The 26,908-nt window shown below is 42.1% G+C and overlaps 1 protein-coding gene across 6 annotated transcripts in view; it reads left to right on the top strand.

Annotated features, from left to right (window-relative positions):
• The window catches only part of DPYD (dihydropyrimidine dehydrogenase), a 495,490-nt gene that overhangs the window by 219,511 nt on the left and 249,071 nt on the right, over nt 1-26,908 (top strand). For all 6 annotated transcript variants that reach the window (XM_083743291.1, XM_083743290.1, XM_083743288.1 and 3 more), the window contains 2 exons: nt 17,815-17,922; nt 21,422-21,591. In XM_083743291.1, coding sequence (XP_083599417.1) covers nt 17,815-17,922; nt 21,422-21,591 — 278 coding nt within the window. The remainder of the gene's footprint in view (nt 1-17,814; nt 17,923-21,421; nt 21,592-26,908) is intronic.

Here is a 26,908-nt window from a genome sequence, read left to right on the forward strand (position 1 = left end):
TTGTGGCGCTCATCTCGCTTTATTGTCCGAGGGAGCTGGCGTACAGCTTCCGGGTCATGTGGCCAGCATGACTAAGCCACTTCTGGCGAACCAGAGCAGCGCACAGAAATGCCGTTTACCTTCCCACCGGAGTGGTACCTATTTATCTACTTGCACTTTGACTTGCTTTCGAACTGCTAGGTTGGTAGGAGCAGGGACTGAGCAATGGGAGCTAACCCCGTTGCGGGGATTCGAACCGCCGACCTTCTGATCAGCAAGTCCTAGGCTCTGTGGTTTAACCCACAGCACCACCCATGTCCCTTAAAAGGTAAAGGTACCCCTGCCCGTACGGGCCAGTCTTGACAGACTCTGGGGTTGTGCGCCCATCTCACTTAAAAGGCCGGGGGCCAGCGCTGTCCGAAGACACTTCCGGGTCACGTGGCCAGCATGACATCGCTGCTCTGGCGAGCCAGAGCCGCACACGGAAACGCCGTTTACCTTCCCGCTGGTAAGCGGTCCCTATTTATCTACTTGCACCCGGAGGTGCTTTCGAACTGCTAGGTTGGCAGGCGCTGGGACCGAGCAGCGGGAGCGCACCCCGCCGCAGGGATTCGAACTGCCGACCTTTCGATCGGCAAGTCCTAGGCGCTGAGGCTTTAACCCACAGCGCCACCTGCGTCCCACCCATGTCCCTTACTTAGAAGTAAATCCTACTAAAACCAATGGGTCTTATTTCAGAGAAGGTGAACATGGAATTACAGCCTTGGATCATGGTTAGTGGCTGAACTAAAGATGGATTATGGCTGCTGTTTTCAAGTATTTTAAAAGATTGATTTCTTTTGCTTTACGAATGTACAGCATAGTTCAGTACCCAGCTTCTTGCAGTGACCAACAGCCGGCCATCAGGAAGCCCACGAAGAAAACAAGTGCTTTCCCAGCAACTGGTATTTGGTGGGTTATTCCCTCTGAACATGGTGCTAGTCTCTTCTCATACCTTTCCTTTCTCCCAATATTTGGCAACATATCCATGCTGTGCTAATAAATTTGCAGAGCACATTCTTCAGCCAATGTGTGCTCTGATAGGCTGGGGTTCCCATCTCAGTGTTGGAAGCCATGTTCACAGAGAAGACAAGTCGCCTTCAGACTAATCACACATTGCACAGGTAGTGGGTGGGGCCAAGTCTTGCTCAACTTGTCCTTCAGGCATTCAACCCCCCCAAAACACACACACACACACACACACACACACAACAATAACCACAACAACAAAAATCATGTTCAAATCAATTCAGTCCCTTCCTGTTGGAGGCAGGTGTACACACACCTGGGTTTCCTATTGAACTACAATTTCTGCTCTGTCAGGAACATCTGAATAGACCTGCAGATACCTTCTATTCCTTTGACTCAGCATTAGCTCTGAAAGGCTTGGAACGGAGCATGTCCCTGTCATTTGGCCAGTGATCCAGTCCCTAAACAATGTGAGGAAGAATGGTCGCTCTGTGGGTCTCTAGCGTGATCACGCACGTCAAACAAACAATAATTGACAAGAGTCCTTGTGCTTTGGGGACTGTTGATGGTATTGATCAACATGGTAGCCAAATATTTCCAGATATTGCATCATAGAAGAAGAGTAGATAGCTGTAACATGTCGATGTAAATGCAGTACCTTGCTTTGCCAGTGCTGGGATGCTGCCAAACATTGGCCATTTGGGCCCAATTGTGTGAAGTGACCTGTTTCCTAGTAGTGGAAATTTAGCCTTGGCGTGAGAACGGTCCTACTTCATTGCCTTCGCTGAAATTTCACATGCTCTATAAAGGCTGGCTTTGGCCCCAGGCTGAGATCGCTAAACTCATTTTCCCTTGTGACCTTTTCAGATTTGTAGCCAGGATGACAGAGAGGGAGGGAGGTCGGGAGCAATCTTCCACTTTATCCCCCTCCTCCCTTTTCCAGCAGCTGTTTCTTCACTTATTCTACCAATATGTGCAGGACTCTTAAGCCTAGCAAATCATGATTCATGGCTAACCATTTCAGCTTTTTCAGCCTTGGCAGAACAGAACGTAGAGAAAGAAGCAAAGTGCCAACATGGCAAGGTATGAAGCTGTGTTATCATTCTGTTACTGTCAGGCCTCTTGTAGTAGCTTACATGACAAGCAGACTTTGCATCTGTATACTTGGAAAAGCTTCACCTGCTTATTATTTGGCTATTAAAGTCACAGGAACATTGGGGAATAATTAGCAAAAATTTCCAATGGATATAATGTAGGACTTCAAATCCTTTGCACAGACATGAATTGAGCAAGTTGCAGTCTTTCCGCCCAACTTACTTCACAGGGCTGTTGTGAAGGCAGAATAAAATTGGATAATAAATCTCATGTACACCATCATGGATGAGCAAATTTAGTAGATGAGCAGATAAAAGAAACAACAATGTATATTGCACAGACATTGTGTTCAATGAAACCAACCCTGTGTTTAATGATATTTGCCTCTCCTTATATTCTATTAAGAGAGGGACCGGGTGGTGCTGTGGGTTAAGCCACATAGCCTAGGACTTGCCGATCAGAAGGTCAGAGGTTCGAATCCCTGCGACGGGGTGAGCTCCCATTGCTCAGTCCATGCTCCTGCCAACCTAGCAGTTCGAAAGCATGTCAAAGTGCAAGTAGATAAATAGATACCGCTCCAGCGGGAAGGTAAACGGTGTTTCTGTGCGCTACTCTGGTTCTTCAGAAGTGGCTTAGTCATGCTGGCCACATGACCCGGAAGCTGTATGCCGGCTCCCTCAGCCAGTAAAGCGAGATGAGCGCCGCAACCCCAGAGTCGGTCACGACTGGACCTAATGGTCAGGGGTCCCTTTACCTTTACCTATATTCTATTAAGAAGATACTGTTTTATCCCTTGATCAGATGGTGGTCCTGAAGAGCCAGGCACCAGGACTCTTAAGCAAGCAGATAAAAAATGGAATCTTTTCTAATACCAAATACTTCCAGGGTGGATAATATTAATTGGGATTGTTGCACAGGAGAAAAGGATTAAGACATGTCTGTACGTACCACAGTCCCAGACCTGATCTCTTTTTTTCTCACAAGACACACAACACACAGTTGCTATTTAAAGTTAAAAATGAGTCACACAGAACAGAGCTTTCTTAAAGAGCTGTAACTTGCTGACTGGCTTTCCTTAAGTGTTTTTGCTTATCAGTGCTGACCACCTCGATGCTCAATGCTCAGCCAATGTTCCAAATTGCTTCAGTACTTTCAAGGGATTTTGAAGGGTTCTTTCACAAACTATCCCCTACAGTTTATTAGATTATAAATGTGCAGATCCAGTAAAAAGGCAGAAATCATCACTGTTCTCTAAATCAGCCATTCCCAAGCTAGTGCCCACCACATGTTGTTCAACTCCCATCAGTTCCTCGATCTAGGTTGGGGAATGGTTTCTGTAATGTGTAAATAATAATAATAAAATAATAATAATAAATTTATCATGCCCATTCTGGGTGGCTCCCACCAGAATATTAAAAACATGATAAGACATCAAACATTAAAAACTTCCCCAAACAAGTCAGATAATTGTTTATTTTCTTGACATCTGATGGGAGAGCGTTCCACGGGGTGGGTGCCACTACCAAAAAGGCCCTCTGCCTGGTTCCCTGTAACCTTACTTCTCACAGTGAGGGAACCGCCAGAAGGCCCTCAGATCTGGACTTCAGTGTCCGGGCTGAACGATGGGGGTGGAGATGCTCCTTCAGGTATGCTGGGCCAATTGTAGATTGGCTCTGACTTGCTGTACTTGCACAGTTAGTCTGTTGTTTCTGTTGTTTTGTGTATTGTGTTGGTGAGATACCATATATACTGTATGTTTTGAAATGCCCGTCGGTCTGTTTCAACACTACAAACCTTGTAACAGTGGCAAAACATGCTGATTTTTAACCTGCAAAAGCAGGTCATGTGATTCATGCCCTTGTGGTGGCCATCTCTTCCTGGTTTCCATCTCATGAATACCCTTGCATGCAAGTACGTCATTATCCAAGTCCTTTTCCTTTCATGCCTTCTGCTTTTGGGCTTTCTGCTCTGATGTCCCTTAGTTATGAATAATCATCATCCGTTTTCACAGAAACTCCCCCCTCCTGCATAAAGGGATTCTAACATTTAAAATGTGATGGGAAACCAAATGGTCTCCCTCCTCCAGGAAAATTGAGCGAAAGAGAGTCGAGAATCCTTCCTGCTCCTGTTCAGAAATGTGTTCTGCATAATTAGCATAGAGTTTGCCTTTCTGATACAACGTTTTTCACTAGGGCCGTCAGCCAATTACATAATATTTAGTTGATTAAACATCTGCCTTCACCAATCAATCAATTAATTAAGTTGGATGCAAGTTGTAATCAGTGAGGGCAAATTTTAAGAGGGTGAGGGTGATAAAAGTTAAAGGCACACGTTTATTTTTTGAGGCTCTTTTGATTCTGGTTTGTTACTGCAACTGGATATGCAAAAGAACATTTTCCACCCACCAGACAGATTAAAGGTGTTTCTAGATAAACAATGGAAATGGTTGATTTTGTTTTTTAAACTTATTTTGCACTTTCCCTCCATATTCTCCCCCAAGCATTTATATTGATATTTTGATCATTTGGAAATTAATTTAAAATAAATATATAAATGTTTATTATTATTATTATTATTATTATTATTATTATTATTATTATTATTTTAAAAAACCCTAAATAAATAATTGTTCAGTCAGTTAAAAAGCAGGTGATGAAACAACAACAATAATACAATGACCTGAAAATACAAAATGTTAATAGAATAGAATTTCCACAAAGTTAAGACCACTCTGTGGTCCTATTCCTATAGGCCAACATATTAGTATAGATCATTTCTGTTTGTCTGACAAATATTTGATTATTCAGCACTGGGTAATATCTGACTAAGTCATACTCAGAGTAAACCCTTTGAAATCCCATACACTTAACTGAGGCATTATTGCCAAACAGGTAACTTTGCATGTAGGAGGCATGAGGCCACATGCACTGGTCTCACCCCTAACATCCCCATGCACACCAGTGGTAAATTTGTGTCTTTCCAGGTGTTATTGGACACACAACACCCATCAGACCAGACAGTATGGCCAATGATCAGAGAAGATGGAATTTGTAGTTTAGCAACATCTGCAGATGCTCCACTTGTCCTTATTTTCCAGGGACATCTCGGATTTACAGAGGCCATCCCGGTTTCTGATTTGATCCTGGAATATCCCACTTGTCCTTAGCATGTCATTTCATTGGAGAAATGTTAGAAGATACAGAGTTATTTAGAAGATATGGAGTTATACAACGATTAGAAGACACCTGAAGGCAGACCTGTGTAGAGAAGTTTTAAAATGTTTAATGGGTAGGGTATAAATAAAATCACCACCACCATCATCATTATGGAATAGGACAGGGATCAGTAAACTTTTTCAGCTGGGGGTCGGTCCGCTGTCCCTCAGACCTTGTGGGGGGCCGGACTATATTTTGAAAAAATATATATATGAATGAATTCCTATGCCCCACAAATAACCCAGAGATGCATTTTAAATAAAAACACACATTCTACTCATGTAAAAACACACTGATTCCCAGACTGTCCATGGGCCGGATTTAGAAGGTGATTGGTGTGTGCATCTGGAGGGACACAGGTTTCTCACCAGCGGTTTTAGAAAGCTGTCATCGTAATAGAAAAATATCTTCCTTCCCAGCCATTCAGTACCAAATCTTCCCATGAGGTGAAGGGAAGGTCTGATGCAGAGCTTCCAGTCACATGGATGCTTCTACTCAGAAGCTGTTTGGTGGTGGTGTAGTGTCATGATACTAGCTTCCCAACAGGTGTGTTACTGCTGCTTACCAGGAGGGAGAGGGGAGAGATGAGCTTGCAGCAGACAGCCTGGCAACACCACACAACCCTCCCCACAGTGAGCAACCCTCTTCTGCGTCTACTGACATTGAAGTGAACAGGGTAGAAATTCCCTGCACAACTTGGGAAGGCCTGGACTGAGCAGGTGGAGGCAGTGTGCTAGCTCTGTGTCCTCACCACAAATTGGTATTCCCTCCTCAAGCTTACATGTCATTTGCAGTAGTTCCTGGTTGTGGGGAAGGAATGAGAAAGTTCCACCGTAGATGTTGTAATGTGTAAATACATACAGATGGTTTTTGGTGATTGCCAGATGATTTGTTTTCCCTTTTTGTATAGGCCCCAAAAGGCACTTGTGGAAGAAGAAAGCCTTTCATTTGTCCTCTACTTCTTCCAACTATTCTTTGAAACACTTCATTATTTTGAAGTTCTGTTTTTTTATAAACCACATGTGGAAAACTTGTGGCCCTCCAGATGTTGCCCCCATAATTCCTGCCCATTGGCAATGGTGGTTGGAGTTGATAACTTTTGTAGCCTAACAACATCTGAACGGTCACAAGTTTCTCCATCCCTCATTTTAAGCACACACAGTAACAAAATAATGTTGGGAATGGCCCCTTCTATTTTCCCTTGAAGGAAACACTAACTTTTGAGTCGTTGACACATGATTTTATCCACCATGATTTTATTTTTCTTATTACGAAGTGGTAGGCTTCGCTGGAGAATTACGATTTAGGATTAATTTAAATAAAAAATGAAGACACCACTTACTGTAGTAAGAAAATCTCCATTCAAAGTACACCCATTAAAATCAAGTGAGTTAAATCCATTGTTTTCAGTGAGGCTACTCTTAAGTATGATTAGCTTTGGATATATCCAAATAAGTGTGTATGTATACATATATGTATGTATTATTTGTGTGTGTGTGTTCAAACACACACAGAGAGAGAGCGCGCATAAAAAGAAGCAGTTACGTTACAAAATAAATCTGCCCAGTCAGTCTTCCAAAGAAAAAGAGGAAAAAATAATAATCAAAGTGGCACCTGCTGTGGAGATGAGGCATTAATCTCAACAGCAGGAAATAAAGAGGGAGAGAGGAGAAAATACAAAAGCCCAGACATTAAAGAAGTAATTAAAACACTTATCTCCATCAACATACATAACAAACCAACAAAAACAGCCCCTACCCCCACAAATCCAAACACCAGGGAAAAAAGAGGGGAGCATCCATATTTGATTGAACTTCGCAATGGGAAGTCACCAAACTGCCAGCATAGAAAAGGGAAGGATTTGCAGCAAAGGGAGGGATTCTTTTCTTAAAAAACAACAACAAACGGACCTTGCTAGCATGCCAACTGCTGTCAGCCTGACCTTGAGAGATACTGGTCACCTGCTATTACCTATGAAGCCTTGGGTTCTTTTCATCTCCAAAAATCAAACCTTCATAAGGCTATACCAAGTATCTAGTTAGAGATGTCGCTGCCTTTCTGTTTTTATTTTCTTCTAATTGGAATGAATTTTAATAGCCAAGAGCTGGTGTGTTTTCTCCCTCTGCCTCTCTTTCCTTGTTTGGCTTGATTGTCATGCTCTCCTTTTCGCGAAATTCTTCCAGCAACAGACAACGTGCACCTTCCCTATGAAATATTCCCATTTGCGAAAGAGGCGCATAAATATTCATTTTTTCGGCACTTAAAGCAAACTTTACCTGTAATTCTTTTTCATGCACTTCCCATCAGAGGACATCCTGCAGGCATGAGCTGTCACATCCAGTGGCCCACGCGATCTGTCACTGACATCAGCCTTCCATAGCTTGCCGAGTGGTGACATTGCGAGTCCTAGGGCTTTTCCTTACAAAGTATTCAATCAAAAAGATTTGTTCTCAAATAAATATATTTAATGAATGAGCGGGATGAGGCTGTGTCTTCCAGCATGAATAAATATTTTATGTTAAAATTGCAAAATGTCTACAATGTAATGTGAAGTCTACACATTTCCTTAGGAATGTAAGTCCTTTTTTTTTTCTCCTCCCGGGGTAGCGGTGGTGGGAATCCTGTTAAGAACATATTCGTATGATGAGGAATATACAATTGCAGTATGTGTTTTAGTATTCTATAGCTGTTATTATAGCACAAGGTGACAGGCTCTATCTAGAGCGGCTCGGAACTAAATCACTGTTTTATTGAAGCCGCCAAATGCAAGACTGTTAATAGTATAAATTGTAAATGTTCTCTTGTTATATGTCACCTTGTGGTTTTATGTATAAGCGGTTTTAATATATAGGATGAAAATCCAACTTGAGATTGTTTTAAAATGGTTTGATTATCTTGGACTAATACTTCTCTCAAGGAAGTAGCGTTTGAAACTTCTAGTACTCCCTTTCTTAGTTTTTGTACATAATAGTTTTTGTAAGTAATTACCATCTTTGTTTCTAAATGGGCTTGTTGAAGAGATCAGAGTTTCCTAGAACATTATGTGATGCTTATGCAGACTGAATTTAGAATATGTACTTTTATGTACGTTTGATGTTTACTTTCAGTGTACTCAAAGTACAAGCCATCTTCTCTGTTTTTGCAAACCTATGAATGTTAACAATCGTCATGCTATCTCTGAAATGGAAATGCAAGGAGCCATTGAAAGAACTTTGTGTACAATGGATAACTTAAAGGGATTTTTCCCCCCTGTAGATTTTAAAAAAATGTCTGTGTTGGTGCTAGAATTCGTCAGGGGTTAGGGAGAAATGGAGAATGGTTTTTTTTCTCTTTATATAATCTGGCCAGTGTATTCCATCCAGATATGTACATCTCTTGAATTTTGTATAACTGGGGCCTGGACAAGTTACTTCTAGGCTTCTCCTCCATCAACTCTCCCAGAAGAGCAGTTCTATAAGAGTAATTGAATGAATCTTACAGTATGAGGAGATGGCCTTTGAGTAGAGAATAAATAAGTGGGTGTGAAAGCGTGACAAAGAAATAATGCAGCTCTATTCATGTCTACTCAGAAATTATCTCCATTAAGTTTACTCCCAAGTAAGTGTGTATAAGGTGGGACGTGGGTGGCGCTGTGGTCTAAACCACTGAGCCTCTTGGGCTTGTCGATCAGAAGGTCAGTGGTTTGAATTCCCACAACAGGGTAAGCTCCCGATCCTCAGTCCCAACTTCTGCCAACCTAGGAGTTCGAAAGCATGCCCCCCCCCCAAAAAAGTGCAAGTAGATAAATAGGTACTGCTCTGGCGGAAAGGAAATTGGCGTTTCCATGTGCTGCTCTGGTTTTGGTGTCCCATTGCACCAGAAGCGGTTTAGTCATGCTGGCCACATGACCCGGAAAAACTGTCTGCGGACAAACACCAACTCCCTCGGCCTGTAAAGTGAGATGAGCGCTGCAACCCCAGAGCAGGGGCGTAGGAAGGGGGGGCGGTCCGCCCCAGGTGCCATCATGGAGGGGGGTGACAAATTATCAAGGAATAATTGCTGCCATACTAGGGCGGTTCATAAAAAACTTTTTTTAAAAAAATGCCTGCTCCAAAGGTCTTATCTTACTATACTAGGGATTATATAGCTACATATGAAATTTCATGCGTATCAGTTAATATCTTGACCCTCCTCCATGAAAATAGCTGTTTACTTGGCTGTTTTCCTATCAGTCATGAAGGCTGAAATCTCAATTCAGTGGAGCACCATAGTTGTCTTCCTTTGGAGGCTGGTGGGGAGCTGAAGGTGGGTCTTGCACCGACATGCCAATATTTCTTGAGATACAGTGGTACCTCGGGTTACAGACTGTAATGGTTATAGGGGTTGCTTGTGCGTAAGTTGCCGCCACTCCTGGCTAGGTTACCTGGTTGAACCCTTTCTGTCTGGACAGCCCTTCACTTTGTGGCTGTTTCAGTCGCTGGCAGAATCTGTCAGTGGGCGTTTCTTGAACTTCTTCCAGCAAAGAAGTTCTTTGACGCCAAGTCTCCTCCTACTCTCCCTGCGCGGAAGTCTTCTGCGCAGGAAGGGTGTGGGCAGCGGAGCACCCGTGCTCTCTCCGCTGGTCTCCGGTGAAGAGTCCTGGAGCCTCCTCTCCGATTCCCCCATCTGCCCCCCTTCTCCACTGATGTTATGCTGATTTCCTTCCCCAGCAGATGGGCTGCCTCTCTGTCTGCTGGGACCCTCTCCAGCATCCCTCTGGAGCCTTCCCTCCGCCTCTGGCTCCGATGGCAGTTCCCTGACACAGACGCTTCAGGTTACAGACTCCGCTAACCCAGAAATAGTACCTTGGGTTAAGAACTTTGCTTCAGGATGGGAACAGAAATCGTGTGGTGGCGGCGCAGCAGCAGCAGCTGGAGGCCCCATTAGCTAAAGTGGTGCTTCAGGTTAAGAACAGTTTCAGGTTAAGAACGGACCTCCAGAACAAATTAAGTCCTTAACCCGAGGTACCACTGTATACTGTAGACTTCAACATTCTAAACTCTTAATTCTGATAACCAGCTTCTTGTATAGCTGAAGTTGCAAAATGTGACCCTTTGAATGTTTAACAGCCCTTGGTCTGCTGTGACTGGACCTACTCATACTTTTAGCTCCCTTTGCTAATCTCTTACACATTTTGTTCTTTTAACGGCAGTCAGCAAAACAACTGCACACATTGTCAGAGCATCACAGTTGGGAGAGTTTACTTGGTATGCAATGCTTGTCAGTTCTATATAGTTTGTTCATTTGTTTTAAATGTTTTGCAAAGTCCTGTTTATTCAGAAGTGTGGGATTCACTGTTTCCTTTCCATTGCAGATGTACTGTGTGTGTGTGTTGCCTGCCTCATGATGGTACAGGCATTAGCCCCAAAGTTTGCCTTCTCCAGTCTTGCTCCAGTCTCTCAGCCTTGTTCCTGTTACATGCAGCCCAGCAAATGCCATTCTTTCTAACCCAACCGAAAGCATATGGGGAAAGTAAACAATCATTTATGGATATCCAGTTTAAGATAACTATGTGAGAATTTGGTTATTCCTCTCTTCCACACAAGGAGCACAAACACAAACAAATACATACACAAGAACTTCACACACAAACAGGCACAAACAGAGGACTGCGCCACTCACTCTCTCCTGCTGACAGACTTCAGCAGCTTAACTGCTACAGCCATTTCTTCTTGGGGAATGGCTCCAGCCAGGAAAAAAATCAGTGTATACCAAATATGTGTTGTAATTAGGGATGGGTGAATCTGTCAGTTTTGGTTTCTCTTGGTTTCTTATTTTTTCAGTCTTCTTCTATGTTCAGATCCCCCCATTTCTACATCAGTTTGTGTGTGTTTTTTAAAAAACCAAAGTCCTCATCAAAATTTGCCTGCCATTTGTAGAAATTTGTCCCCATGTACACATTTTTTGCAAATCAGTTTTCCCTAATATAATGCATTTTTCATGTTGTTTTCAATGATATCTGTGTTTCTATGCACAACGCATGCATTTTTGTCTGTGTGACTTGTCTTGGGAGCTGCATTGCAAAATTCAAAGGAGTGCAAATTTCAAAGGATGTCTGTGGTGCAGTTAACATATTGTTACAGAAAGTGTGGACTTGGTAGGTTTTACCTTTAAATGCAAACTGGGCTGAGTTTCTCCCCCATCCCTAGTTGTAGTACAACTTAAGAGATTTTAATTAGTCTTGCGTTGATATTTTTGTCCATCCCTCCCATTCTGAGAAGTGTGACGTCAGAAGGATTTCTGGTCCACTTATTCTGTTTGCATCAGAATTCACAGAAATCTAATTCCTCAAGCATCCCTAGTTCAAGGAGACATTTTTTTCACTGCTGTATCACAGCCCTTTCTTCTTGGAGTTTTGAAAAGTTTGGCAAGCTTTATAGCATTGTAGGTTCACTGTGTCAGCTTTTGGTTGGTTGGAACAAATCATTTTGATTTTATAATAATTGGGATGTTCAGGTTTTATGATGCTGGAGCAGGGTTTGACCTATCCATCATTTAAATATATGTGCTTGTAGAATATAAATGCTGGAAAGGATTATTTTGTTGGGTTGTGGTGATTTTAAAACAACCTGGGTAGCAGAAATGTTGAATAGGCCTTGCAGCAGCTAAATTTGAGAGTGGCGTATGTGTGATTCCTGGGCATTTACTGCACTCACCATAGAAGTGGGGGTGTCCAACATCTGTTTAAATGGCATCTGTCCTGGGTGCATGTTACTTCCAAATCATTTATCTATTTCAGATGATAATCCCCCTGTATCTCTTATTGCTGGTGGCTTTTATACAGATTGTGTGTCTCTATGTTTGTTCTTAGTTACGTTCTTCCCCATGTAGTGTGTGTGTGTGTGTGTGTGTGTGTGTGTGTGTGTGTGTGTGTGTTGTTTTTTACTCCAAATTGTTTCTCTCCTGGGTGGCTGCTGGGTGATATATCAATATTTGATCTCTCTCTGAAGTGTGTTTCTGCTGGGTGGCTGTTCATTACCAAAGAGTGTCTCTCCAGTGTGACTATTGGCTCTCTATCCGATAATCTTGATCTCACTCTCCCATCTGTCCATTACTAGATCTTTGTTTAACAAAGTTCTCTGTGCCCTTTAGTGCCAGAGAGGTGGCGTATTGAAATTGTAACTGAGAAAACGTTCCCAAATACTGCTTTCAGATGACAGGGTCACAAATATCGCTTTGCTCGATTGCCCACAAAATGAAAAGGCACACATGTAAGTAGCAGCACACTCTGTTGATGATGTTGCTATACACAAACACAGCTAAATTCTTCCCTGGTTTCATTTCCAGTAGCTTCAATTCTCTGAGACCCAAGAATATTCTGGACTGCAAGTCTTCAACGAGTAGCGTATTAGTGCTGCTGTGCACTGAGTTTTAATACTTTATTTATTTTACAAATTCTTAAACTGCCTGTTAGAGCATGGTGCTGATGATGCCAAGGTGGCAGGTTCCGTCCCCATATGGGATGGCTTCGTATTCTTGCATTTCAGGAGGTTGAACTAGATGATCCTCAGGGTCTCTTCCAACTCTGCAATTTTGTGATTCTGTGTAATCTTCATAGCTGCCATGTTGCGCTTGCCAACCTGAAGCCATCAAAACACCCAGGGAAATAAGCTCATTGTTTGTTCACCCTCAAACAAGCTGTACTTTGTCCAATAGTCCTGTTATACCTGAACTGGTCCTTTCTGCATTATGAAATTTAGAACTTTATTCTCCTACGCAAATAATTTTTCATGAATAGGTGCTCCTAATTCCCTAGGAAGTATAACATCTAAAGCTTTAAACCTTTACAGTGCACATGGAGTAAAATCTACAGGGTCTGTTATGACAAAAGCAACACTTAAACCAGAAGTCAGTATGCACACACAGTCATACCTTGGGTTACAGACGCTTTCGGGTTGTGCACGGTGCCGAACCCGGAAGTATCTGAATGGGATACTTCCGGGTTTTGGCACTCGCGCATGCAGAGGCACTAAATTGTGCTTTGTGCATTTGCAGAAGTGCTGAATAACAACCCGCACAGGCGCTGCGCTGCAGGTTGCGAACGTGCCTCCCGCACGGATCACGTTCGCAACCCGAGCGTCCACTGTATTCACACACAGCGGAAAATGCTCACACACAGGAGAATAAAGTCCTGGATTTGTAATTTCCACCATGGCTCTACAGACCAGAAAATTGAACATTGGCTTAGCTGTCAGTGTAGTTTCCTCCTATAGGCTGGCGTGTCCAACTTTTTTCTTTTTGAAAAAAAAGAAGAAATATGTATGCTTCACCATTCATTCCTCACTTTTAAGAAAAAAAGGACCCACAAATCAAAAATAGTTATAAAATACACTACAGGTGAATGTGTGCATTTGAGAGAGAGAGGAAAAAAGAGACAGGTGTTGTACAGGTACTTGCAGATCAAACCTGACTGCTGACAGCTTTGCTCTCTTCAAATTAATCTGTCCAAAAAAGAAAAAGGCTGCAGAAGTGAGCTCACTGTGGGAGATGAAAATGGTTTAAAAAGTTGTCATAGCACCTTGTTTTCCATTATCTCCTGTGTGGAAGCTCCTTGGTGTTCTGACCATGATCCAATCAACCATAGAGGCATGTATTATTTCTGACTAGGTTGCGGCTACATAGTCGATAGTTAGCAGTCTTTACTCTGAACTAGCCTACAGGCTATACTAAAGATGGTAACCAGCCAATTTAATCTTTTATTTATGTACTCGTTTACTACCCTCTTAATTAGTGGCTTTGTTTTACTTTTAAGTTCTGATTTTATTTTTATTTTTTGGTTACCTGCATTTTCAATTTTATTTGAAAATAAACTTATTCTTCATATATATATATATATAGTTTAAATTCAAGGCACGAGCCCCCTCCCAGCCCAGCACCATCAGTCTATAAATGTGTCTGTCTACCTTAGCCCTGTCTTTGTGAGGCAGAGGTTCCTTCAGCAGAGTGTTTTGCATTCGTCTTGTGCTAGAGATGCCACTGTCAGCAGTGGTTGCGTGTATAGGTGAAAGTCTTAGCAACTTGTCAGGTGAGTTCCCTGTCACCAGCAATGATTATAAAGACTGGGAGAAGGAGCCCTCCACTTCCCAGACGGCTGCAAGATGAACTGAAATCCACCTAGCCAGCCCTTCCCAGAAGCTGCGCTGAAGAACTCTTAACTGCAACTCAGGATCTGGGCCATTACTTTCTTAATTGTACCGTAGTTACTTCGGCTTATTTTTCCTTGTTAAAAACTGATTTAAAAGAACTGCTTAATAGCTTTGCCATTTAAAAACCATCATTTTTATTTTCTTCCTAATTTATTAATAAGCCTTCTTCCCCTCTAGAATTGCTTCCCCCCCAGGGCTTACTAATACTCTGCATTAACAAGGCTTTAGTTAGATGCACCTCTGCTTTTGTGATGCGCACAAAACACACACAAAAGCAAGAGGCTGGAGAGATAGTGTTACCTCAGATTGCATCTTCGGAGGAGCTCTTTTGCAAGATGTGCCTTCACCTTTTGACGGTGTTTGTCAAAAAAAAAAAGAGGAAACGATTGACAGGAGGTCAGATGTTGGAGGGCCCTCTGTGCTGTCACCTCATTCCCTTTCCCACCATGTGTTTGTTGGGATGCTTCCAAGGGAACGGGGGCAATTGGCAAGCACCCAGCTGGCTCCAGCCCACCGGCCAATGTGCCAGTCGAACTCCAGTCCTTGGTGCAGCATGAATCTGTGACCCAGAGCTTCAGAAGCTGGGCACACAACTCAGCAGAGTAAACGCACAACAGAAGTGGCAGGGAGAGGCTGTGTAAAGCATATTTACAGCAGTTTATTCAGTGTATATCAGGACAAAGGGAAAAACATGTCTTCTCCCTTTCACGTCCAAGCAAGCAGCATAAGCAAAAGCTATACACAAACGGAAGTTCCCAGCAAGCTGTGTTGGAGTGTAGACAGGCATGTGACACACAACAATCACACCTGTACTTAAGGTGGAATGGAATATTCTAACAGTGTTGTGGGGAAAGTCTGCAATGGAGAAGCCTGTTGGATCTTCTGGGGCTCTTCCCATGATTCAGAACTAGCATGAGCAGGCTCCCATTGCAACTCTCTGCTTCACGTCCCAATCTTAGGAGTGGCTTTTTGAGTTGTGCACGAGCCTTGGTGAAATGCAGAATGGGAAGGGGATGATCTCACTGAGGGGCCCAATGGGCTGTGGGGGCCTTCATTAGGGAGAATAAGAAACGGAGACTAGCAACGGGAAGAGGAAAATACCTCTTGATTCCCTGCCCATGCCCTCCCCACACCAGGCTTGTCTCATCTTCCCACCATCCAAACCAGCTCCTTCCGGGGAGGAGGAGGCATGTGAGAGTGAGACAGTCTCCACGTACTCACTAAGGAACAGCAAGCTCCAGAAAGAACACCCCTTTCATATTTAGGAGGAAAGAGAGGTACACAGGAGGTTGATTCAGCAGTAGTCAGGGTAGTAAATGAGGGGAATAGCAACCCCTGTATTGTGTAGTCCTATCTATTTGCATTGCCTCAAATGCCTTCAGGGGCTGAAGTACCAAAGCCTTCTCTCAATACAAGTCAATGGGAAAACTTCAAGGGATTTCAGCTCAGTTCCAGGAAAGCAGTACACACAGGGCTGCAGTGAGGAGACATCCTTGCACTTGTGGTATAATAGATGCAACTGAAAATATGTAATTATGCCCTGTGTTATGAACACATCAACTTTCCTTCTGAAGTCACATTACATTATCTGTCTTGCTCTCTTTGAGGAAGGGTGGAATGGTTTAGTCTGGGATATAGATATATAAAAAGGTCAAGGTCAAGGACCCCTGGACGGTTAAGTCCAGTCAAAGGCAACTATGGGGTTGCGGCGCTCATCTCACTTTCAGGGCAAGGGAGCCAGCATTCGTCCACAGATAGTTTTCCAGATCATGTGGCCAGCATGACTAAACCACTTCTGGCGCAACGGGACACCATGACGGAAACCAGAGCACACTGAAATGCTGTTTACCTTCCCACTGCAGTGGTATCTATTTATCTTCTTGCACTGGCGTGCTTTTGAACTGCTAGGTTGGCAGAAGCTGGGACAGACCAATGGGAGCTCACTCTGTCACTGGTATTCAAACCACCATACTTCTGATTGACACGCCCAAGAGGCTAAGTGGTTTAGACCACAGCGCCACCCGCATCTGGGATGTTGAGTTTGGTCCAAGAGTTCCTCCTCTTAAATGCAACACACACACCAGTTTTTGCTCTGACACCTCTGTTTTCAAGGGAAATAGATATTGCGCTTGCTTCCTTGGAAATTTATGGGCATTCAATTGTGTGGGGGCATTGTGGGTATCTTGCATGTTCTATGTTTGATGGAGCATTGAATGACTCTTGTCAGTGAGTATGGCAGACATCCAAGGATATGGTTTTCCAGGGTCCTTCATCCTTGAAGGTATATCTCTGGATTTTCTTTTTCTAAATGTCGGGGTTTTTTTAGGTTTTTTGCACTCATAATGTCTCCCTGCTCCAGATGTAGAGAAATGTTTTATTTTCCTGTCTTCAGACATTTTCTTGTCTTTCCTGAGGTCTCAGGGCAGTAAAATGGCACTTGGTGTATTCTTTCACATGAAGTTCAAGTGAGGGGCTTTTAAGGTCCGAAAAGACAATGTGTCGACACTGTGGTGACTGGTAAAATATTTGTTACAGTTGTCCATTCAAGTGGCTGAAACAAATCCTTGTTGGGTAGCAGCTTATCAGTATTTATTACAGTAAGAAAGAAAAGCTGCCAGAACGCTCAACAGAGATATATTTCCTGATGGCAGCTGCCCTTCCTCCCTTAGTAGAGGTACCCAGTAGATCTTTCTGAATGTGTACAGGATCTTTTTTTTTGGGGGGGGGTATAGAGATGAGCCCTAATCATGTAGAGAGTTGTTAGTGCTGAAATATGTGTAATCAACATGAAGAGCTCTTTTGTCAAGCCCTTATGCAAATCATACAAATATCAAAATGGTTTAATTGGGTTGTATCCAACAAAGTCATCCCATTAGTGCAAAGGTTTCTGTCTGCATAATGTAACTTCCTCATCTTCTTCTCTCCCCCTTTGCCCCTCTAAATCTGCTCTGGTGGGGGGGGGGGTTGGATTACCCCCAACTTCAGGTCTTTATTTGGCTATGAACTCACTAGGTGAGCTCAGGCCAAACAACACTTTACTCTTTGATTCCGTTTCCCCACCTGCAATACAGAGGATAAGAATATTCACTGACATTGCATGATAGTTATAACTACTGTGTATGATGGATGAGAAATGCTTTGACCACTTGAAAACATTATATAAACGATTTTGATGATGAATACGCCTTTGTTGAGTAAAAAGTTACTGTGCACAAAATATAATGATCATGAATTGTCATTTTTGGTTGTCAGCAAAGTTCTATAGGTTCTTCTAATTTAATGGTTGATAGCATGAAGATATTTTCCTTTCTTATGAATACTTGACCTACTCACATACCGTTTCTACTTTTCAGGTCTCCCAGAACCAAAGAGAGAAGCTGTATTTCAAGGTCTGGGAATGGATCAAGGATTTTACACATCTAAAGACTTCCTGCCATTGGTGGCTATGGCAAGTAAACCAGGTAGCTGTAAAGATATGTTCTCAAGATATTTATGCAAAACATTTATATCCTCACATTTCGATATGCTTAATACAAAAACAAAATATGAAGTATCAGGATCTATAGTTACTCAGAATCTTACTAATAAAAAGTCTTCAATAAAAGGAAACCTTGCATTCTGTCCTCCAACCTGAACTAGGAAGGGGACATATATGTTGTAATGTTCTATATGGAAGGCACACAGAGCATGGCTTTTATAAAACAATATAAACTGGTATGCAGGGAACAACGCAAGTCATTCACACTACTGAGCATAGAGTTTTGCCCTTGCCCATAGGGTAGCATTCAGTGAGCCAGAGATGCCATTTTTGTGCACATTCTTGAGTTTCCTTTAGCAAGCCTCTTTAAAACTTTGTCGGACTCTCCGGCTCTGAAGGAAAATGGAGCTGTGTGTCCAGAAGAAGTCTTTAAACACAGGCCATAGTGTTGATTTTCCAGCAGCTTAGAATGAAAAGTCATTCATAGAAGAGCACGCAATTATGATTTAGTGTTATGTGCATGAGCCTTAGGGCTCTGTCACATTCCCTCCCTTTTTCTCCCCCTGTGCAAAGATGATTTTTAACTAGCTGTGGTTATGTGTTATGCCCAAACTAGGGGACATTACAGTTTCCTGGGGAAAAAGAAAAAAACAAACAATAGTTTTCCATGAAAGTGGTGGTGGTGGAGGAATATTTCTGGAGACCTTTATATTGGGGGGTGGGGTGTCTCATTTATTTTTCAGTTGTGTGGATTACCATGATAAATGCAACTCAGCAGAGGGATGCAGTCTTCATTTTGCTAGGAAAAATAGCTTTGTCATTGCTCCAGCAATTGCAACGATAGAGCTGCAGTTAGGTCAGTAGCATTCCTCATTATGAAAGAAAAGTCCAATGGAAATGACACGGGGCCATGACAGAGTTGCTCCCAGTGATTTATTTATTTATTTTGAGGTGGAGTCTCCCATTGGTCTCTCTACCACCAGCTGCAATAATAACCCAAGGTAGGAAATTACTCTACTTCCTGAAGTAGCCTGGTTCCTGGGCGTGTTCTGCCCAGCAACATTCACAAAGCAACCATGGTACCGCTTAAAGGGACGACAAGGCTTTTTTTGGTTAAAGAGAGAAACACACCCCCCCCCTGTCACCTCATAGGATAAGATGATGAACATTTTTGAAATCTCTCTACAGTCTTCGGGAGGTAGAGTCTATGAACCTGTGACATTCGGCAAGGCTGAATTATTCAATCCTGTGTGAATATTAATACTTATTGAAGCAGTGTACTTCTCCTTGTGGAAGTTGCCAAGAACTACTTACATTTGGTGGTAACGCCGCATGAGAACCATAATACAACTAAGTTGCCCATTCCATAAGTAGACCTGACAACTTACCATACCTGTGGCAGCTTTGGCCAGGAATGTGTGGTGCTTTGGGCCTAAACTTTTTACTTCAGCGTTTCCAATCTCTGCATCGAAGGTAATTCACAATTATTTATAATTGGCGCTTGGCTCACCTCTGTGTCAAAACCCTTTGTCTTAAGTACAGTATTGTGGGAAGAATTTGGGTTGGTGTAAATACATGAGTTGAATGGAATCTAGGCATTAGCCAAAGAGGACGAAACATCTCACTGACATTTCCAGCAGCTTACGAATGTGTCCCTTTTTCAGACATTATATTGAAAAGCGAACATGGTCACCCATTTTAGCTAATGTTGATTTCAATACCTGTTTCATCAATATTTTATTGATTGATTTATTGATTTTACTGTTGTAAACCACTTAGAGGTTTTGGAGGGTTTTTGTTAAACATTCAAACAGTATATAAATTTTGTTAAATAAATAAAATAATTGTGGTTAGGGGCAGTGGATCCATTAAGCAGCTTCATTTGCCCTCAGTGACATCAGCACATTTCAAAATCTTGTTAGCTATGTATATTTCTAATGTGATCCCTGATTTGCTAGGCTTGTTCAAGTGACTATGGCCAGGAAGAAGACCCAATAAAAGAACAGCATATTGAGGAAACAAACAGAAAAAAAAAATCAGAAGGAATATCCTTAGCATGGGGATGGGTTCAGGAAATAGTTCAATGGACTCCCAAACTGCTGTAGTACTTTAGTTGCCTGAAATAAAATTTGTGAAAATATGACCAGTCCTGATAAAATTCAATTTTGTCTCCATATGAAAAATAAATGGTTATGTATTATGCTATGCTGAAGGTTTCCATGTGCGTGTGATGGGGTTTTTTTAAGTTTCCAAAGGCCTGTGTTTAACTTTTTTTTTTTTGTTCTTGGAAGAAATTGATACTTGTGGTTCTCCACCCTTGCTGTGAAAATTCACAACTACCGCAGCACAAACGTAAGAATTATAGACCACTGGTGATATGCTTTAAAAAACATAGTCTTTTGAATGAAACTATCACAGGCCCCTTCAGATTACAGGTTTATTCTATTTATGGTATCATTTTAAAAATTACAGTAATTTGTTTAATCAGTGGTTAGCTGCATTCTGCCTGCTTTTAAAGTGCAACACATTGTATGGATTTTGTGTCTTTTAAGGGTTGTTGTTTTTAAGCCTTTCTCAGTATCCTGTACCTTACCAGACAGTGACTTATTGACACTGTGCAGACTTTCATATTTCTCCTCATAATTCTTTCAAGAAACAAAACAAGTAGGAAACAAATATGGCAGGCATGGCCAAAGCCATGATGGGGTTTATAATCCAGAAACAGCTGGAGGACCAAAGATTCCCCACACCTGATGAATGCACATACAGAAATAAATATGGTGGTGACAACAGGCTCTAGGTAGATTGGACCAGAGCCAGGAGCCCTGGATATTAAGCACAAATATTCTTGCCATGTGCAGGACGCCATCTTGTTTCAGAGGACATGATTCGCAAAGTAAGAGTGGTTGGAGCTGTTTTCCTTTTTATAACCTCAGTTTCTGCCACCTGTAGTCTACCTCCACAATTGTGGAGCCTTCTTTGGACAAGGGCTTGAGTAAGTGGGACTCTAAGTCACATTAGATCAGGTGACAGACAGAATTTCTGGTAACAAGATTTCCCTCTCTCTTTCTCAAGGAATAGTGATGCCGATAAGAATGAGTCAAAGGTTTAATTTTTTGAATACCAGGATCTTAAATCAGTTTCACTCAATCTGACAAGGCCCTACAGTCTACCCTTTATTTTTATTTTTAAAGAAGAAATGCATTGTACTTTATATCCTGCCAAGACAGGAAGGCAGTGCTGCTAAAGGGTACTGACTATGAAATTACATGTATGAGCATATCTTAAAAATGGGAATAAAACTGTCTTTCAATGAAGCAGAATAATTTGATAGTGACTCTCCATGCTCGAAAACTGCAAGATGCAATTTTACATTGCTTCGAGTATAAGTGCCGTTTGAGCTGTCATGCAGAAATAGCTTTCTGGTGTGTTTTTTTCCCTCTTCCCCTCCTTGAAAATGGGGTTTTCCTTTCATCATTCAGGAATGTGCGCCTGTCGCTCTCCATTGCCATCAATACAGGGAGCAGTGATTGTTCTTGGAGCGGGCGACACCGCTTTTGACTGTGCAACGTCAGCTTTGCGCTGTGGAGCTCGTCGCGTATTTGTGGTGTTCAGGAAAGGATTTACCAATATACGGGCTGTCCCTGAGGAGGTAAGTTTTCCCAAAACTGAAACACCGGAAGTACTAATAGAAAATACATTAAGATATGCAACACTGGTTTGGGGGGGTGGGGGTTATTGCCGCATTTCCCTAACATTAAAACACAGGCAATAGGGGCCAGCTGGTTTGGGGGGGTTGATCAGAGAATTGGGGGTGAGGGGGCAGCCATTTCCCAATGGGGCATTTGCTATACTCAAAATTTGACTCCCCCCCCAACAATTTACTTTCTTTCATTCAAGGGGATATGATACTGAGGTCTATACCCCTCCCCTCCATGCCCATGGCAGGACAGAAAAAAAGGAGACATTTTGAGCAACATGGTGGCTAGCAAGCAAAGGACGAGATAGTTCTTCCCCTACTCCCTGCCTATCATTTGCTCCCTACTGTTTTTGTTTGGAAACAAATATATAAAAAGAAAGTCAGAGGGAAAGGTACAAATAGTCACAAATAGTGTGTGGTTTCATCTTCACATGTTGCGCTGTAGCTACAGAGGACTTCTCCACACTTCCTTTTGTCCCGCTACTTTCCCCTGGGAAAAACCGCTCTTTAGTGCTCAGTCGAAGCAATTCAGGTTTTCTCCAGATTCACGTTTGCTTTGATTTAGCGCTAAAGAGCTAGTTTTCCCTGGGAAAGGAGCAGAGCAATGGGAAAATCATTTGGACCCATGTCTAGAAAGCTCAGGTCAAGCAGAAAACCACTCAGACCCATGCTTTCTAGGCACGGGGCAAGCAGAAGCCTAGACAAGCCCAGAGACAGCTTCTCCCATGTGGTGCTACCCCTTTAAGAAGTTTGTTACTTACTTATCAAACCTTTATTAGGCATTATACAAATAAAACCATAAAAGAGAAAATAACATATAAAAGCCTTGAAATATATATAAAAAGGCTGCAGTTGGCTACATACATATATATATATATACGTCTAGAATCAGTGGTTTTCCTTTCCATGCGGCGTTACCACCAAGGAAGAAGTTTGTTATGTACTGTTATGTTTGGGAGGGAAGACCCCTCTAACCTCAGCCAGAGACAGCGTGCAGGTGGGTGTTTGTGTGTGAGGCAGCCAGCATAGAATAGGACCACAACAAAATAAATACTAAGTCTACTCTCTGATTGTAAAAATAAACATTACATTACATTGATATCTGGTGCATCTGGGAGAACATCACGTACCACTTGTGAAAATGAGTTCCAGCTGCATGAATTTGGGTGTCCTTAAGTGAGCCTCCTTTAACCAGGAAAAGGCAGTGCATGGAGGGTCAGCTCCAGGTTTTTGCAGGATTCAAAGTGTTGGTGCTGGCCTTCTCAGTAGTGGCGCCCACCCTGTGGAACACCCTTCAGATGTGAAGGAAATAAGCAGCTATCCTATCTTTAGAAGACATCTGAAGGCAGCCCTGTTCAGGGAAGTTTTCAATATTTAATGCTGTATTGTTTTTAACATTTGATTGGGAGCCCCCCAGAGTGGCTGGGGAAACTCAGCCAGATGGGCAGGGGTATAAATAATAAATTATTATTATTATTATTATTATTATTATTATTATTATTATTATTATTATTAGACATCCTCCATGGGCCCTCTGTCAGTGCATCTACCCTGTACCTCCATATCACTAATTGCTTGCTGCTCTTATTATTCTACCTGCTTGCTTGCTTGGCAGAGAGTCATGACATTTCCTCCTCCTTCTCACCACCACTGTTATCTGGCCCAGGGTGAGAGGTGGGTGAACATGCTGAAGAGGAGAAGGAGGTCCATCAGGCTTTCGTCAGACATGCCAACCTTTGGCGCCAGCCCTGAGAGTGTGTCAATTAATGTGTCTCTTGTGCCTCCTTTTGACCACAGCGCTGCTGACCTGGTGGACTCTTCATGGCCTCTTGGAGTCCTGGCACATGTCCAGCCTCAAGCCCTTTAGAGTTGGCCCTGAAATACAAAAACAAGTGTGTGCAAGACGGGTTCTTTATTCACAGCATGTTTCTGTCAACTGTGAGGAGAGTTTTCTATCGTAAGAAAACCTTCATGTAACTTAAAATTATACAAGTGTGGAAATATTTCCCCTCAGGAAGACATTGAGATATAATAAACCTGTCTCACACCTGATGGTTTTTGCCGTCTCATAACACTGTGTCAGCCACTTGAAATAAAATATTGCTATGAGGTGTTTACTGTGGTCTTCTTAGGAACTATAGGATGTTCCTAAGTTTATACTGACTCAGACCATCTAGCCTAGTCTTGAGAGCCAGTGTGGTGTAGTGGTTAAGAGCAGTTGACTCATAATCTGGTGAACCTGGTTTGATTCCCCGCTCATCCACATGCAGCTGCTGGGTGACCTTGGGCTAGTCACACTTCTCTGAAGTCTCTCAGCCTCACTCACCTCACAGAGTGTTTGTTGTGGGGGAGGAAGGGAAAGGAGATTGTTAGCCGCTTTGAGACTCCTTAGTGATAAAAGTGATAAAGCAGGACATCAAATCCAAACTCTTCTTCTTTCTCTAACTGGCACGTCTTCATGGACCCAACCCACCTACTAGATATCATTTAACTGGAGATGCCAACAGTTGAATGTCAGACTTTTAAAACAAGACACATGTCTACGCAAGCCTGTGCAGAGCTTGTCTGAGGCCTGGAGCAGGAATTCCCAGTCAGCTAAGAGGCATGGAGCATTCTTGGCATGACAATGCAAGTCCACCAGGCCCCTGAGGGGACTTCCTGGCCAGCTTAGCCTTCCAAAGCCTGGGGCAAGTGTATCAGGCTGCCCCTTGCACTCTGCACAGGCCTGGCTCTATGTATGGGTTGCTCTGTGCCTCAGGCTTTCTATGCAAAAGGTCCCAGGTTCAGTTCTCAGCATTTCCAAGTAAGAGCTTCGAGATAGTACTGGAAAGCTGCTGCCAGCCAGTGTAAACAGTACAGTTCCTATGATCTCTATTGCATACCCTCCATTTCTCCAATGAAATAGGGACGTCTTATTCCATAACAACCACAATCACAACAATTTTATTATTTATACCCCACCCATCTGGGCTGCTTCTGACATATATAAAAACATGATGAAACATTAAACAACTTCCCTATACAGAGCTGCCTTCGGGTGTCTTCAGAAGGCTGTAGAGTTAGTTATCTCATTGACTCGGGGGTCACATAGCTCCATACCCTCCAACGTTTCGCTGAGGAAACTAGGGTCATCCTAAGGAAAAGCAGGACTTTCTGGGATCAAACCAGAAGCCACAATGGCTTCTGTAAATCTGGGACTCTCTCTGGAAAATAGGGACAGTTGGAGGGTCTGCTACTGTTATTTTAAAAAAATATATGATGACATTTGAACGTTCCCATTTATAGACATGCAGTTAAGCATTTGGTAATACTTTTGTAATTTCAATTGAGACTGGGGGGCAATTACACACACACACACACACACACACACAGAGAGAGAGAATTCTGGGTGGTTACTTCAGTTTTCCAAATATGTAAATTATAACTATCCAGTTGCACTGTACAGATTACCATACTCCATTCTATGTTGCATTCAAATGATTACTTACCACAAAATGGGAATGTTGTTATTTTTTTAAAAAAATACTCCCAGCAATGAATTCAGCCAGGTTGGCAAGTCCCCAAAGCAATGTGTGCTTGAGTTTTGTTGGCCCATCACTCCAGTTCACATGTGGCTGTTTTCATGAGCCAGTACACCTTTGTGACATGACTCTAAATATTGACCTTTTGATAGAGGAAATGTACACGTAGAACCACTCCAAACTGTGTGTGATATTTACAGGCCTTGTCCAACTGGCCACCATAAAAATGAACAACTTTTAGATGTCTATGAAGAGCAGGCCAGGATTATTAAAAAAAAACAATTATTGAGATTTAAGATCACCAACCAACACCCACCAACAAAACATCAAATTTTGTTACATATGTCCTACTTTATGCTCCATAGAGCCGTTGACTTCCCTTCCACCAGTTTTCCTATTCCATTCTATAATTCACAGTTTCTTTAATTAAACATTACATCATGACATAAGATTTACTTCAGTCCTGCCAACGTTTTCAAATTTGTACAGTTCTCACTTATATAAATCATAAATTTACTCCATTCTTTTTGGTACTTTGTCTCCTCCTGATTGCGAATTCTGTGTTTCAATTTAGCCATCTCAGCATATTCAACCAACATTATCTGCCATTCTCCTATCGGCATCTCCTGTTGCTTCCACTTTTGAGCTATCAAAACTCTAGCTGCTGCTGTTGCATGCAGATATAGTCTTTGATCTATCTTCTTAATATCTTCTTCCACCAAACCTAGCAAGAATTCTTCCGGCTTTTTGGGAAAACTATACTTAAACATCTTTTTTAACTCATTATAAACCGCTTCCCCAAACTCCTTTATTATATGACCACCACATGTGATAGAAGTTGCCATCCTTTTCTTTGCATTTCCAACAGGTTTTACTGCTTGTTCTATACATTTTTGCCAATTTGATGGGAGGCAGACCAGGAATTTTATTTACATGTGGGAGAGATCCTCAGAAAGAAAGTCTGTGTGTTGAATTCATGTGCTTTTTTTAAAAAAAAAAAAGGTTACCAATGTTTCGAGGCACAACTTAATTTGGAACTCAGATCAGAGTTTCAGTAGCCAGCATGCATACGCCACACACATATTAAGCTTCTGATTGGCATCTTAATCATTTATTTTATTATGAAAGCTTTTTATTTCAGCTTTAATTATCGCAATGTGTTGGGCTTGCTTTGTTGTAATTTATGTGCCGCATACCACGGATTATTGCATAATTCACACTAATGAGACATCAGATATGCCCCGTTACAAAATATATGCAGAAATAGCCCCCTCTCTTCAGGGACAGATGTAGACCTAACGGTTGCACAAGGTGACTAGTGGGGAATCATCTAGAACAGAGAGTAATTTTTCATGCTACATAATTTATGTTCTGGAGTTTTTTGTCAGAGAGTAATAATTTAGAGAGATTATTTTTGAACAAATGTAATAAATACACTAATTTATTCTTAGCACAACTCTGATGGTAGTTCCCTGGTTCTTATGTATGAACTATTGTTGTTTTTTGCTGAGGTGTAAATATTGTTTGCAGATTTTTTTCCTCCCTAAAACAGAGGTAGCAAACGAGTGGCCTTCTATATATTGTTGAACCACAGCCACCATCACTTTTGACCATGGACTATGCCATACCTTCCAACATTTCTCCCGTGATAATTTAATACTATTTAATACTAACAACAACAACACCCCACCCATCTGACTGGGTTGCCCCTGCCACTCTGGGTGGCTTCCAACATGTATAAAAACACA

Source organism: Podarcis gaigeae, assembly GCF_964106915.1.
Source record: "Podarcis gaigeae genome assembly, chromosome: 6".
Classification (NCBI taxonomy): Eukaryota; Metazoa; Chordata; class Lepidosauria; order Squamata; family Lacertidae; genus Podarcis; species Podarcis gaigeae.